The sequence below is a fragment of the Biomphalaria glabrata genome, chromosome 1 (genome assembly GCF_947242115.1).
Source record: "Biomphalaria glabrata chromosome 1, xgBioGlab47.1, whole genome shotgun sequence".
Taxonomy (NCBI): Eukaryota; Metazoa; Mollusca; class Gastropoda; family Planorbidae; genus Biomphalaria; species Biomphalaria glabrata.
The window spans coordinates 3,388,997-3,405,059 of NC_074711.1; the positions used below are offsets into that span (position 1 = coordinate 3,388,997).

Consider the following 16,063-nt stretch of genomic DNA (forward strand, 5'->3'; position numbering starts at 1 on the left):
GTGTATGTGTTTCGTGTGTGAATTTTGTTTGTGTTTGCATCTAGAATGTTATTGTACAGTAGTTAAGCTGAGGTTGTCAATTGTAGTCAAACTGAATTTCCATTTGATTGGATCAATAAAAATCATCTTACCTTATATTACAATCAAGACTTAAAAGCAATATAGATATGTAATCATATAATTGTAAGCTATCAACTACATAGGTTATACGGGCCTTTACTTAATTAGTATTAACATTTTATTATCAATAGTAGTCAATAATTACTGGCATAAATTTTGAATCAACATAAAAAAAAAAAGATTATCTATGGGAAAGAAAATAGACCATGCATGCTTTTATTTATGTCAGTGACACAAAAGGGTGAAATAGATTAATAGTGTGCATTACCATAGACAACAAGCACAGAGTTCAATAGTTAGAATATCAATAGTTATAACTCAAAATGATACTTTGTGGATAATTTTTTAATTAAAAGAAAACACGATAATATGTTAACTGACTTTGTGGTACACACTAACTTGTAGGCAACCCCCAGGGGTCAACAGTCCTAAAACACTTGGTTACAAACAAAAAAACTACAGCCAGAAAACATGAACTTAGCATCTTAAAATGAAGAGCCTATTCAATATAGTTTTAAACATTGCTTAGATGTGAAAAGAATATGCATGGTTAGTTGGATTTTTTTAAAAGTGCAAGCTTTCAAAGATTATCTAACTTTGATCCCTACATGAAAGTTAATAAGACTTTGTATTCTTTTCTTTTTTTAACATGAAAAAATGTCACAGCTTGAATAGTTAAATAATTTTTTTTTAAAGGTTTCACTTTCAAAAGTCCAAAAGTAGCAGTTGCGCCTATTTTGAGCTGGATAAAGGGTATGGTAAACCATATTTTCAATGGTGCATTGAGTTTTTGAGATCTAAACATGTCAGACAGATAGCACAAAACCAACAACAGCGTTTCCCTGCTAAAAAAAAATCTTTCTAAGTGTTGATTTTAATTTTTAAACAGTAAAAAAAAAAACTGAAGAGTTGTCTCACCATGATCTATTAAACTCTGCGCCCGAGTAAATCTGCCATGCAGTGCAGTCATGTGTAGCGCTGTTCTTCCATCTACACTCTGAAATAGCAGTAGGTTAAACACAGTGCTGAAAAACAAGCTAGCTACTAACACAATATTCTTTCACACATTATCAGTGTCATCAACTTACTTCAACATATACAGAAAAAAAAATTATTGATCAATTTGACTAGAAGATGAGAGATCAAAGCATTTGAACAAGGTTCAAAATGACAGATCATTTGTGTACACCATGTTTGAAGCTGATCCTAAATTCTTTCTGGAATAGATCCACAATTCATTTGTTTCCTACACCTGAAATAGGTCCAGAATTCATTTTTTCCCTACACCTGAAATAGATCCAGAATTCATTTGTTCCCTACACCTGAAATAGGTCCAGAATTCATTTTTTCCCTACACCTGAAATAGGTCCAGAATTCATTTGTTCCCTACACCTAAAATAGGTCCAGAATTCATTTGTTCCCTACACCTGAAATAGGTCCAGAATTCATTTGTTCCCTACACCTGGAATAGATCCACAATTCATTTGTTCCCTACACCTGAAATAGGTCCAGAATTCATTTGTTCCCTACACCTGGAATAGGTCTGAGAATATGGGATGAAGAAATTAAGATACTAAAAAAGGTTTGTCGGAAAACTGTTGTTGCCCTAAGCTCTTGTAAGAGTGCACTCGGGACTTGCCCTAAGCTCATCTAAAAGTGCACACAGGACTAAGTCAACTAAGTCTACAAAGAAATTGTGGGTATTTAATAAGCTCTTTCTTTAGCTGAGTAACATTCCAGGACTTCTTATTTACATCCACCTTAAGGGTGCTCATTTCATCAACTGACAGAACAGGACATCGCACATTACTTTACTGTCCTTTGAGGAGCTTAAAGAAAATTTCAATTTCAGGAGACCCTGGTCACTATAGCAACAGCAAACTGCAAATCCTTTTGCCAAGAAGTGTGTCAAGTAGAAAAGTGGTAATAATGATAGGACCTGGTCAACACATTGTATCAAATAAAACAGCAGTTTTTTTGTGTGAAAAGCTATCAAGAGGAGGGTTTGTAGTATCGACAAACTTTAGATGACACGTTTTACTGAAAACCATTATTGAAATGTTTCAGAATATTAGAATTTCATGACTTGCCTAGTAAAGAAGATTGTTTGTTGTTTTTTTTTTTATCTGAAAATAGTTATATGTATGTGTGTACTTAGGAATACTAAAAAAAAGTTACATGCTATTGTTCACATGTTTACAGATCCATGAAGATGTAATGGTGAAATCAGATTCTCAATGGCTCATTTTGAAGATAGACAATGCAGACACAATAAGGGATAGGGTGTGATAACTTGAAAATAACTATATTTTTAAGACTTCATTCTAGCCAGAGTATTAGTTCAGAAAGTAGTAACGTACCAGCACAAAGGGGTATAATCAGACATTCATCAGGACATTCTAAAAGATATGGAGAATCCATGTCATGAACAAAATTTATAGGAAACATGATTTCAACACGAGCGCGCAGGGAATGGTCATGCCATGTTTTGATTCACTCTGATTTAACACAATGCAAAGAAAGACACTCGACATGCAGAAATAGATGAACAAGATACAGTCAGCCCAAACATTGAATACAGTGAAATTATATATAAAGAGATATAAGTTTGTTAGGTGAAAAAGTTTAGTAACATTTGTTTTCACTGGTTTTGCCTTGGTATGATAATATGGAACTATCTTTTCAATGTCAGGCTTTATGGCATGATCACCTCATGCACAAATCTAAACTCCAAGCAAAAACCTACTCATGGCGACAGGACCAAGCACACCTGATTTGCCAGCACTTGTCACTTCTGTTTCCGCCTCAGTAGCCTGATGTTGATCAGAAGTACATTGTAACCAATGTGAGATCCAATCATTAGACATGACATTGTGACTACAAAGTGAGGACACACACAGACTGGGGTTGGCAAAATAAGGGAACAATGAGCAGCTGGCATAAAGAGCTGCCACGGAGGATGCCACACAAAGTCAAAGCCCCTATTATTGATCCTCTTAACAGTGAGTGTAGAAACGTTTAGAAATAAGACTTAAAACTCGACACTGTCTCTGTTATAAGATGGAGAAGTGACTTTGAGAAATGTTTTTTTTTTAATGTTGGTTTTAGGCTCTTTCACATTCTCTTACAACAAAACAAATTTTGTATAACTTGATTTATTAGCCAAGCAAAAGATTTTTCTAACCTACTGTGACCAAAAACAAAAGAAAAAAAGCAAACTAAGATATCATCTTAATTTAAAACCGGTTTACAGCATATCAAATCACTATGATTTCTTTGCCTAATTTAACCCCGAATGTTTGTTCCAAAGTAAAAATATGAATTTCAACTAATACTTACTTGTGCTTTCGTGTTAGCACCTTCAGAAACTAAAATTTCTAGACAAATACTTCCATGTGTTGAGGCAGCAGCAAAGTGTAGAGGTGTCTGGTAAAAGAAGGAGAAATTGTCACTGACTTCACAAGGCAAGATTCAAATAGATCCCCACCTGTTTTACAATCTAAATCTTACTTACCATCCCCATATTGTTGACAGCATTCACTGAGGCTGAAAATTCAATCAGCTTGCTAACCACAACATCCTGTCCATTCAGGCAAGCAATGTGGAGGGGGGAGTTCCCATGGATATTCACAGAGTCCACTTCCACCCCTAGCTCCAGGAGCAATCTAACCACTGAAATCTGACCACTGGCTGAAGCTGCGTGTAATGGTGTGTACATCTGGCAATAACAAAATTCACAGTTAAAAGAAACAAAACAAAAAAATATCAGCAAGTCACTGTAAGCTACAGTTCAAGGAAAACAGTTTTGAGATATGAAAGTATATTTCTTAAGTTATAAACAACTGTAGTATTACTAGACCATTAATTCCTTTCTATTGGCAATTCTCATCCTCAACAATAATTAATGTATCCATAATGTCTAATTACCATTTTGTCCCTGCAATTGAGCTCTGCTCCGTGGTCCACTAACAACTTGACCACCTCAACATGGCCCATGTAGGCTGCCCAGTGAACAGCTCGGCGGTCTTTTTTGTCATAAGCATTTATTGTTGCCCCTTTCTCCAATAACAAACTGACCATCTGGGACATAAAGAAAAATTCTGTTATAGCTTTGTAATAGTTATAAATATAATAAAACAATAAGTGTTGAAAACCATGTCCATATAGTATAGCTACCCAACACACATTTCTAACAAGTGAACACATTAAGTTACAAACATGTAAACACAAGAAAGGCAACTGACAGGATAAATCACATTCATCACAGGCTTATAGAATTTCGACACAGCCGATACAGAAAAGATTATATTTATATAATTCAACTTTAGTCTGACCTCTTTGTGACCATTGAAAGCTGCGTGGTGTAAACTTGTTCGGCCCGCTCTGTCTGACACATTCACATTGGTCAGTAAAGGGATGATGTACTCAGCACAGCGGACAGCGTTGTTGGCAGCAGCAACATGAAGGGGAGTCTGCCAGTTTTTATCCCTGGCGTTTACATCTGCATCCTGACATAACAGTTTCTCAACAGTCTCCTGTAGGAACATCAATACCATTAAAGCATTCAATACAGTCTATATATCACACCATATTAGATGGGCGGTAGCACAAGTTAAGCGATACTATCAGATTTGTTAAATGTCTTTACACCATTTTTTTTCTCAGTTAACTAAGGTGAGGTGGCTGTGTGGTAAAGCACTTGGCTTTTGAAAGAGAAGTCCTGGGTTCAAATCCTGGTGAAAACTGGGATTTTTATTTCGGGATCTTTGGAGCGCCTTTGAATCAACCAAGTTGGGAAAATAAGTGGGGGTTGTTCTGGGCTCATGATACACTCGTTAACCATGGGCCACAGAAACAGATGATCTATACATCATCTACCATATAGATCGCAAGGTCAGAAAGGGCTACGTTGGTTAATTATTTATTCAACAGACATTATAGTATTTTTCAATCTTTCACTTTTCTTCTTAAAGATATTTTTTTAATTGATAATGTTGATTTACTATATCCAGGCTTACAGCACTTTTGGCACAGCACGCTCTATGTAGTGGTGTCAGCCATTTGTTGTCCTTGGTGTTGACTCTTGCTCCACTCATAATCAAAAGCTCTGCTATCTCCGCTTCACCGCAGTAAGCAGCAGCATGAAGAGGACTTCGCTTTTCAGCATCCTGGCAAATAGAAAAGCAAAGAAATTGTTAGTTGAAACTGAACTTGAAAGGATCGTCTACTAAATCAATGTAAAAAAAAATAATATAAATTAGTTGATAAAACTTCCCTCACCTGGTAATTAACATCTTCCCGTTTGTACAAAAGAGCTCGCACTTCATCGGGATCTCCATGGAAACAAGCTTGAACTAAGGGAGGCTGTTAAGATATATTATATTGTGTATTTTAATGGTTAAATGTTGGATATAAATACAATAATTTTCAGAACTTAAATAAGTGAATCCTGTCTTCATGCCATTCCTAATTTTAATTTAAGGATAGATATTCCTGCCTCTTTCAGTTCTGCCATTAAATACAAAAATAAAATTGATTTAATTTAGTAAAGAAAAAAAAAAAAAAATAATAACCATCTTTACAATGATTGATTATTGATCAAGAAATAACAACCACAGTATATAAAGGAAAAGTGAAAACCCACATAGTCATAATATAACAAACATTTTGATAAATGAAACACACTGCACTATTATAGCTCATATTAAGTAACAATAGACACTATAACAGCTTTACTACTAGAGGATCTTAGTTGACTGCCATTTCTAGTTAATGAGTTTCAAAACGTATGATCTATCAGTAAGAACACAAAAACAGTCTATCTGTATATATATATAATTCTCTACGTCGCCCAACCATGCGGGATATCACACACGCACGCCGCCGACTATCTAACCTTCCTATAAACAGTATAAACACACTATGATTGGACAGGCTGCATGAGGCTCTATATGGGGGATAATAAATATACTAACATACAATAATGAATAAGCTTCTTGAGCCCTTGAATTCACTCTTATAATAGTAGGTCTACATCTATTATAATAGTATCTAGACTCTAGATCTAGATATATGTAGGCCTACAAGCAAATGTATTTATTAAAAAAAATGGACTTAGGTCGGTTAGCTATTTTGATAGCTCCATTCATACTATTTTTACATTTACGCATTCACTTTCTTATAACATTATTATTTCGTTAATTGTTTCCAAAACACTCCCAGTGTCTATATCGACAGTGATACTCAAATTAAGACCAGCGGGTTGCAGGTAAAATATGGCTAGTATATATTTATTCTAGGCACTTAGACCTCTTGGTGTATAGTTCATAACAAGCAAAATATTTTTAAATCTTTTTTTTTTTAAAACAAAGCTTATCTAAAGGGAACAACCAAAAATATTAACTGCCTTGTGTGTCAATGCTGCAGAAATAAGCTCCCTTTTTCTATATGAAACAAAATTAATTAATATACATATACAGCCACATCTCTCAACAAGTAACATTCATTTTCTCTTTTTTTTGGACATCAAAGAAAATAATTAACTACCAATAATTAATTAGCTAATTGGTTAATTTTTTGATTGATTCAGACAGACAGAGTGAGTTGATAAAAGTTTAGTAAAAAAAACAATAAAACTGTTATGGTGGCAATAAGCAGTATAGAAATTCAAGTCTTTAAAAGATTTTTGGTGTCCATAGTCAACACACCAAAACTTGAGCTGTTAAATTCCTTTCTAAGTTTTAAAAAAATCATTTTTAGAGAAAACACAGAATTATGTGAGGAAAAGTCATTAATCATAAAAAGAGTCAGAAGTGACAAGATTCTAAGTCACATTTTCTCCCATAAATTAATAAAGAATTATTCAAGAATAGTTCCTTGGTTTTAAAAAGTTTACTGTATAGCCTTCCAATAAAAATGTGTAATGAAACTGAACACATATAGAAATTATTTGATGTTTTTCTAGAATTAAAAAAAAAAAACAAATTTTTAATTAAAAACTACTTTTTAATTACTTTTTTTTTTTTACAAATATATAAAACAATTATGGCTAAGTATTAAAACTGAACTGAAATGTGTAGAGCAGTCTAAAAGTTACATGCAAGAAACTGATGCATAGGAAAAGTTTGTTTAGTACATGGTTGAGGTAATATAAATTAGCACCGGGGAGCTGCTTCACTGTAGGAATGTTATTCATAACATGTCTCTGAAGGAAAGGGAAACTAAAACAAACATACCTGATAAGCATATCTACAATAACATAAGGAAAGATTTGCTTTAAGCTTTCAAACGTTTTATGAGGATGATAACCGGTCTCAGAAAAAAGAATTGTCTATAACGTGTCGTCACGAGCATAGCATACATACTTGAAGCTATATGTTTTATATATCAAAATTTAATTTAAACCATTTCATGGAGAATGTAGTTTAGTAAAGAAAAATAAAAAATCATTAAAAAAAACTATAAAAAAAAAAAAAAAAAAAAAAAAGCTTATATTAGGTGTAATTATATTAATTAGTTTGGATCAGTCATGTAATTATATGTTTGATTGACATAGACAAATAAATCTAGGCGATAGAAAATACTTTTACCAATTGTTTTTGTTTAGCTTTTAGCTTTCTCAAAGCACTATGATCCTATCACTTGTCAGGACCAGTTTTAAAAGGGAGTATTTTGGTGAATGCTTACATGATCATTTTTAAATGCATACAAAAAAAAATCTTCACTCTGGTCTCAAAATTCTTTAAGGGGACTAATTCAACTTATAACACCACACCAGTCAACTACCCTTTCTTTCCCTTGTTCAAGATACCAAAGAAAATAATTAATTACAAATAGTTATCTGTGTTGTCAGGTAAAAGAAATAATTGTACAAAATTTTAACTTCATCCGAGATTGGGTGTGGGAGAAAGTTGTACATGTACAAAGTTTTTACCAGACAGACAGAGTGAGTTGATATAAGTTTTATAAAAAAGCTAAGATGAGTTTGTTTGCGCTCTCAGCACATAAATAAAAGACATTAAAAATTTTTGTTTACTGTTACATTTTTTATTGCACCCCCCCCCCAACAAAAAAAAAATTATTTTTGGAGACCAAACCAATTAAGTGTTTAACACCTTGGCTCTGAAATTGTTATCCTTTTTGTTCATATCATTTTTAACTGTAACCTATTTTCAAGTAATAATAATAATAATTTATAAAGCAGTGCTGACAAAAGCTAGGCTCAAGGAAGGAAGAAAGCATAGATCTAACAGACATTTTTGTTATAAAGCGTTTAAAGAGCAAACTAATCTAAATGAGTTTTAACCAGAAACTAATCTTTTCACTGGCTAAGTCTTGATGTTCTCCTTGAATAGAGAATAATAGATAAGCATAGCTTGGTGGTTAAATCTATCAATCGTAAAATGATACTTTAGGTAACCATAAAGACATTAAAGATATTTGTTTAATTTTCTATGGTCACTTAGAAAAATAATGATTCATAATAAATAAACCATTATGAACTGCAGTGGAAAAACATTTAAGCTCAATATGAAACTACCCACCAATAGAGATATAAATTGAAAAAGACCTAGAAAAAACTGAAAGTATCTTATCTTATCTTATATAATACAGATGTTACTTCAAAAAAGAAGATGATTACGTCCTACGCATCATGCATTCAGTCATGCATATTAACCAATGACTTAAATTCTGCCAAGTCACTGGTTTTCCTGGCTAGCTCAGGCAACCCATTCCATGCTCTAATAGCACTAGGGAAGAAGGAGTATTTATACAAATTTGTCCTAGCATATGGGACGAGGAATGTGCCTTTATCTCTCTGTGTCTTTCAGAGTATTTTATTAAATTTTGTTTTTGTATTTGAAGATTATGGTTCAGTGTTTTATGTATGATTGCTACTTTACTTTTGAGTCTTCTGTCCTGAAGGCTTTCTAAATTTAGTGATTTTACTAAAGGTGTTACTCTAGTCAAATGTGAATATTCTTTTGTTATGAATCTCACTGCTCTATTTTGTGTCTGTTCCAGTTTCTTAATGTTTTCTTGAGTTGAGGGGTCCCAAATGGAGGATGCATATTCTATTATTGGCCTAACCAAGGTTAAATAACATTTTAGTTTTATGTTCTTATTTGATTTATAGAAATTTCTTTTAATAAATCCTAATGCTTTGTTTGATTTTTTTGTAGTTTCATCAATATGTGGATTCCATGACAATTTTTCATTTATTATAACACCTAGGTATTTTGCGTTTTTAGTCTGTGTTACTGGTTTGCCATGAATAAGATAAGTGGAATTAATTTGTTTTAGTTTTTTTGTTACTCTTAACAACTGACATTTTTCTGGTGGAAAGACATGCTCCAATTTGATTCCCATTTCTGTAATTCATCTAATTCTCTTTGTAAAATATCTGTGTCTTGTGTTGTTTTTATTGTTCTATATATTATGCAATCGTCTGCAAATAATCTGACTTTTGTTCCTGAAGTAATGCAATTTGGTAAATCATTTATGTAAATTAAAAATAGTAGTTGACCCAAGACTGTTCCTTGAGGTACACCTGAGTTTACTGTTATCGGTGTTGATTTAGAGCCATTTATTATTACAGTTTGTTCTCTCCCTATCAGAAAATCTTTAATCCACTGATGCAGTGGACGATTAATGCCGAAATATTTTAATTTTTTAAGCAAACTATGGTGGTGAACTTTGTCAAAAGCCTTAGAAAAATCTAGTAAGATAGCATCTATTTGTTCACTATTATCTAAACCTTTTGAAAAATCATCAATTAGTCCTATTAGTTGTGTTTCACATGATCTATATTTCCTAAAGCCATGTTGGTATGGTGTGAGGACATTATGTTTGTCTAAGTGGTTTATGATGTTGCTACATATTATGTGTTCTAGGATTTTACATGTGATGCTGGTAAGTGATACTGGTCTGTAGTTTCCTGGGTCAGATTTTTCTCCTTTTTTAAATAGGGGGGTGACATTAGCTTCTTTCCAGTCCTTTGGTACTCTGCCCTGGTTAAGTGAAGCCTGAAAGAGTATTTTGAACACTGGGGCTAGCTCATTGCTTAGTTCTTTGAGTAATCTAGCTGGAATATCATCAGGTCCAGACGCTTTATTTGGTTTGGTGTTGGCTAATAGTTTTTGAATCCCATTTTCTTGTACTACTATATCTTAGAAATCCTCATTCATTCATCTATAAAAATAGATTATATATGATATTATAATGTATTCTTGTGTATTGTTAAAAATAAACTTGATGTTAAAGATGGTAGGGTCATTATAGGCAAATACAACTTTGACCATGCAGATATTTTTCCCAGACCATTGGACCACCCAGCATGAAACACTAACCACTCATATCAATAAAAATCATTGTTATTTTGTTTTAATTCATGTCATCTTCTGTTAAATCTTTATATAAACAATAATTTGGACAAGGGTCAGTGATTCATTGCCACAATAACTATCATAGTCATAGTATATATATGATACATGATCATTTGATGGACAGCTGTTCAGTTGGCTGATTGATTTTTTTCGTTTCAGCTAGATCAAGATTTTAGATCGCTTAAATCTCGTAAAGGTTTTAAAAAAAAAAACACAAATAACACTGACACCCTCTTTAAGTCCAAATATGCTACTGGCGGCTAACGATTATTGATCGATGATGTCAGTTGCATGCGCACTGAGCATGCAGGCAGGTGAGAGAGAAGATGGTTAACAATTATTCAATTATTTATCCAAGTCACAATGTATTATCCTGTCAATAATTAATTTTAAGATTTTTTTATGGGTGGCTAGTGTTATAATTTTGCAATCGTAATTTTAATCGCTCACCCCCCACATTAGTGAAATGGGTGTTTCCTATCCATTTTAGAACCCTAATAAGTAGGTTTCTATTGGATGATGCATCTTGGGTCTAGAAAATCCCTTTAATTGGCTTAACCAGAGCCTACTTAAGTTTTTTGAGCTGTGATAAAACTCTTATTAAATCTTGCAGAAGAAAACAACATCAATGTGTTAGAAGTGCAGAAATATGGAACATGCACAATAATCAACACCTATAGGAAGTTTTGCCATTACTATAAAAATAAACAAGCAAGGAGACAAAAATGATGGGTTGTGACAGTGCATGGAAACAGCTGGTCAGTGGAGCATAGAAATGGTTCTTTACTATATTTTATAGGGGCAGATCTATATATATTATATTATATATATTTATAATATAATATATATATATTTCAAAGAGATTATAAAATCTTGATCTAGAATATACTTCTATATAGATTTCAATTCAATTGGACATTTACTTTACATTGCGATGATTGTCATTAATTGATTAATTGTCTTGGTCCCTTGGTAAAGTTGGTCTTCTAAACTTGATAATGATATCTCCTAACTCCTAGGGAGGCTAGGGACCTAGATTTGTCCTAGATCTAGAATATTCTAGAATTCTAGACTACTCTACAGTACTCTTAGTTACTCTACCTTAGTTCTAGAAGTAGAATACTTAAAACTTATAAAATAAATATATAAAAAATAAGTCTAATTAAATAAGTTTAATAACTAAATAAGTAATAAAAGTTATAGATCCAAACTAATCCAAGAAAAAGCAAACACGTGAAATTTTTAATTCTGTTAGTGTTGTCATTAGAATGATTAGATGATTAGAACCATTGAACAAACTTTACCAAGTTTATAAACTAAGTGATAGTAAGTCGTCTAAGTCCTAGCCTAAGTGAAGGCGGCTAAGCAGTAAGTTAAGTAAGTAAAACTAATAACTAAGAAAGTAAGTTTAGTAAGTTACTAAGTAAGTTACGGTACAGTTACCAACCTCATCTTCCAGTTCCAGAACAGAAGGAAAGGAGCCGATAAGCATTGTATAAGTTATTTATTCAAACTAAAATCATTCAATGAAAAAAAAAATCTGCACCGATTATGATAGTTCACAGATCCATGTTTCTTTAGGAACATAGTGTACTATTTTTTAAAAAAGGTTAGATCTCGATCTCTACGATAAAATAGAAAGTTATAACTTTTCCTTAAGACGCCATATTGAAACTTAACTCCGTATTTTGGTTGGGCTGAAGAGTCATGTGATCAAAAGAAGAAGTAAAGTTTAGAAATTGTCTTTAGTTTAAACATCTAGACCTATATATCTATATCTAATATATTCTAATCTAGATCTCTTTTTTACAATAATGCTAATAATAAAAATGTAGATGTAGATCTACTAGAAAAAAATCTCCATAATTTAAATCTTTTTTTTGTGTGTGTACTTTTGATAATGAAGAAAAAACAAACAGATCTAGGCCCCACTCAATATTGATTATAATTATAGTCTGCTATTACTTTTGGCTTACGTAGGGTACAAACCAGTTACTTGTCTGGGCTCGCGATTGCCTAGCGGCCTAACGCAGTAGTCTCTAAATCATTTGGACTTGCATTCAGAAAAACAAAACAAAGGTCTGTTTACACTTACATTGATCTGTGACGTAGCAACATTCGAAAAAAGTCCATTCAGGAATCGGAACACAGCGCATCTCTTGATAAATTATCCTTTTGTGCGAGAAATTTTAGATTTCTCTCAGCAGAAAATTTATGAGGAGATTACTTGGGTAAATGCCCGGCGGGTCGTTAGGGCCATCGAAATGGCCGCATAGACATCTCTTTGACAAGTATTAAATTGTTAAAGGTTTTATAATATTCACTTATAAAAGTGACCATTTGAGCGATGTTTTAAAAAAAATCTCTTACAAATTCTACAGTGTAATACTAATTTAATCTGACACATTTTCCGAACTAATGTAAGCCTAATAATTTACACATGTAGACAAGAGGCGCTTTGGCTGAGTGGAAAAGCTTGGCTTAAGAACCGAGGATACATGGGTTTAAATCCTGGTGAAAACTGCTATTTTAATTTCTGGATCCACCCAGCTCTAATCTGAACCTGAGGAAAAGTGAAGGTGGTTCGTCGTTGTGCTGGCCCCATGACACCCGCGTAAACCGTGGGCCACAAAAACAGGTGACCTGTAAATCGCAGGGTCTGAAAGGGGTTCTTTGTCAAAATTAGCATAATGATTTTGAGGACAGGTAGAATTGTATGCTCATCATACGATATACAAATAATGGGCCGAATGATATAGAAATGCCCGGCCGATTTTGACTCCATTGTCCGCCGGTGGTCGATTAAGATTTCTTTTCGACGTTCGATTAAAATTTCTTTTCGCCGTCTGCGTCTGTCCTCGGAAGCATATTTTCTTTTGGTGGGCCCGCTATAATAACGCGACCATTAAAGTACGGCGTTTTGTTACTAAGGTCGGTCCCGTTTCCGGGGTCGGCCTGTTTCCGTTAGAAGGCCAGAATAATATGAGGGATCTTAATTTTATCATTTGCTGTCTACCGTGCAGGTCCGCCCTGGTCCGCTAGGCTGGGATAGTTCGAGTATGAAACTTTCTTATATGTTTTATTATAGTCACTAGTATGTCTCCGTCAGAGGTTAGTTTTTATATGCCTCTTTGTCCTCATTTTTTTACTTACACATTATCTCTTTAACGTCTTTAAGACTACAACTACCAAACTTTGACGAAGTTTATTTAACTGTGTTTATTAATATAAGTTTACATAATTCGTATTACGGAAATAGTGCAAATACTAAAGCATCTAATGCAGACACAAAGATAAAGTCACATTCCTCGTTCCATATGCTAGAACAAATTTGTATAAATGCTCCTTCTTTCCTAGTGCTATTAGAGCAGAATTTATGTTATGACTAAGTGCATGATGTTTAGGATATATAAGACAAGGTTACAAGGGCAGTTTGTGTGGAAACACAAACTCAAAATCGGCTCCCGAAGTGGCCCACCCAGGCAGGTAAAAAGGCAGGTTTCAATATTATCAGAATGAAATATTCTATCAAAGACAAATGACAGTGAAGGATGAAGAAAAAAGTTTAACAGATCTTGTGTGGTGCCCCAGCGGTCCAGCAGACCAAAGGATAGGTGAAAGTGAATGTGAAGTTAGATGTCAACCTGGCCTAACTGATGTCTTATAATAAATATCTAATTGTTTTGTAAAAGGCCAATCTCTTGTTCCTCAAGAAAAAAAAAACATTTCCGTAACTGTCCAGCACTGCAGTACACGGATCGCAAACAAATGTAAAAAAAAAAAATATTTGGACAAAAAAGCTACAACCGTTTGTATAAATATGCTAAAAATATGGTAAATTCAAATATTCCATAATAAAGTGCCTCCCGTGTTTGTTACTATTAATAGTGAATAGTTAGTTGTAAAAGTGGTGTATTTTTATGAAAAAAAAATGCTTGCATATGTGATTTAAAAAATTAGATTTTTCGCTTTCAGAAAAGAAAAAAGTAGCCTTTGCATCAGAACCTTGAATGGTCTAAAATATTATGATGTCGGATTTTCACTATCTTTTCTAGTTTACGAGATCTAAACGGGACGGACAGACATTCCACACAAAACTAATAGCGTCTTTTCCCCTTTCGGGGGCCACTAATAAGAATCGTGTATTGAATTTTGGCTTCATTTAGTCAATAGGTATAAAATTCTGTAAAGTCTATTTCTGTTTGGCTTTCTATGTCTGCAGGCTTGCGATAGAGACTATTGTGACGATCACACTTGCCGGAGATTATATTATAAAACTTGATAATTCAATGAAGTGAAGAAAGAAACATCTCTCTGTATTTTCTTAAAACTTCTTTAATAATACTTCTTCAACTTTCACATTAAATTAACCTCTCAATTTAACAATAACTTGACTTCATACTTCATAAATAAAACTTAAGATACATGAAACTTCACTTAGTATAACATTCAGCTTCAACTAATAAAACTTTAATTAATGGATCCGCTAATATCACAAAACTTATAACCATATCTAATCGAGGACTAAGCGATAACTATCGCTCTACAAGAACTACTACTAAGCGAGGACCCCGTCAAACTGACTTTCCCCTAATTTATACTTTCTTTGATCGTACGTTCCAGAATCATGGAACCTTCTCAGATAATTATTTTAGTAACTTTGACCTTCTAGAAGCTGACGTGTGCTATTTTTTCCCTTAACCTCTTTCTTTGATTGGATACCTAAAATTAACTTGTTTACGCTGGACACTTGCACTGGTTTGACCTCGAGCTTCTAGAAACTGGTCGAAATAGGTCACAGACTAGACTCGTGACAACTATAGTCATAGACAAGGTTCCTATTTGGGTCTTTAAAAAAAAAGGTTATGATATGTATTAAATTTCTATTCGATCTGTCTCTTGGTTCTGATTTTTATAGCATTCTAGCATCAAAAAAATATTTTAAAAAGAGAAATATTGTTTCTTCACCTTTTGTGACTTTTTTTTTAGGAGCCTGTGACCTTTTGACATTTGGCATCACACATTGCTCCATTCTGTCAGAAACTTTGACCCTGCAAAAGCCAAAATGTATCAGTTGTTTGTCTGTTCTTTGGATCCGACAACTGATTTGAATGAAAGTGCTGTGTGGATAACATTTCGACCATAGTTAATGCCCAGGCGTTTATCTCATCACTAAGAGATGAACCATATATAGTTTTCCTGCAGAAGGCGACCAATATGTGACTTTTTAGTTTAAGAAAGTTTCCAACATTCCAGTACCGGCACATCAAGTCCATTTTCGGGTCAGACATCGTCCTAAATTTTAGACCAATCATATACAAGAGAGCGTAGAAGAGACTTTACATAGAGAAATATTAAGTCCTAACTGTTCTATTGTTTTATTCTTATGTGACCTTTAGGTTCAAGTTCAACCACATTACTGCCTCGTCGGTGCGAGATTGTGGATTTTCTAATAGTTGTAGATACTTTAACCATACTAACCACACTCTTCTTCTTATGAAATACAAACGTTTTTTTTTTTTTAAGATGATTGCTCGTGTTTCTATGTCAACCTAGTT

At 33.5% G+C, this 16,063-nt stretch overlaps 1 protein-coding gene across 2 annotated transcripts in view; it reads right to left on the reverse strand.

Annotated features, from left to right (window-relative positions):
- The window catches only part of LOC106079508 (serine/threonine-protein phosphatase 6 regulatory ankyrin repeat subunit A-like), a 34,565-nt gene extending 22,352 nt beyond the window's left edge, over window positions 1-12,213 (reverse strand). Inside the window, exons 1-8 of one of the 2 annotated variants that reach the window (XM_056008693.1) lie at window positions 11,953-12,213; window positions 5,401-5,484; window positions 5,124-5,288; window positions 4,455-4,655; window positions 4,048-4,200; window positions 3,635-3,838; window positions 3,460-3,546; window positions 1,039-1,117 (exon numbers count right to left, since the gene is read on the reverse strand). In XM_056008693.1, the coding sequence (XP_055864668.1) occupies window positions 1,039-1,117; window positions 3,460-3,546; window positions 3,635-3,838; window positions 4,048-4,200; window positions 4,455-4,655; window positions 5,124-5,288; window positions 5,401-5,484; window positions 11,953-11,997 (1,018 nt within the window). In that variant the 5' untranslated portion in view covers window positions 11,998-12,213. The remainder of the gene's footprint in view (window positions 1-1,038; window positions 1,118-3,459; window positions 3,547-3,634; window positions 3,839-4,047; window positions 4,201-4,454; window positions 4,656-5,123; window positions 5,289-5,400; window positions 5,485-11,952) is intronic. The other variant, XM_056008762.1, reaches the window with a different exon arrangement.
- Window positions 12,214-16,063: the final 3,850 nt, after the last annotated feature.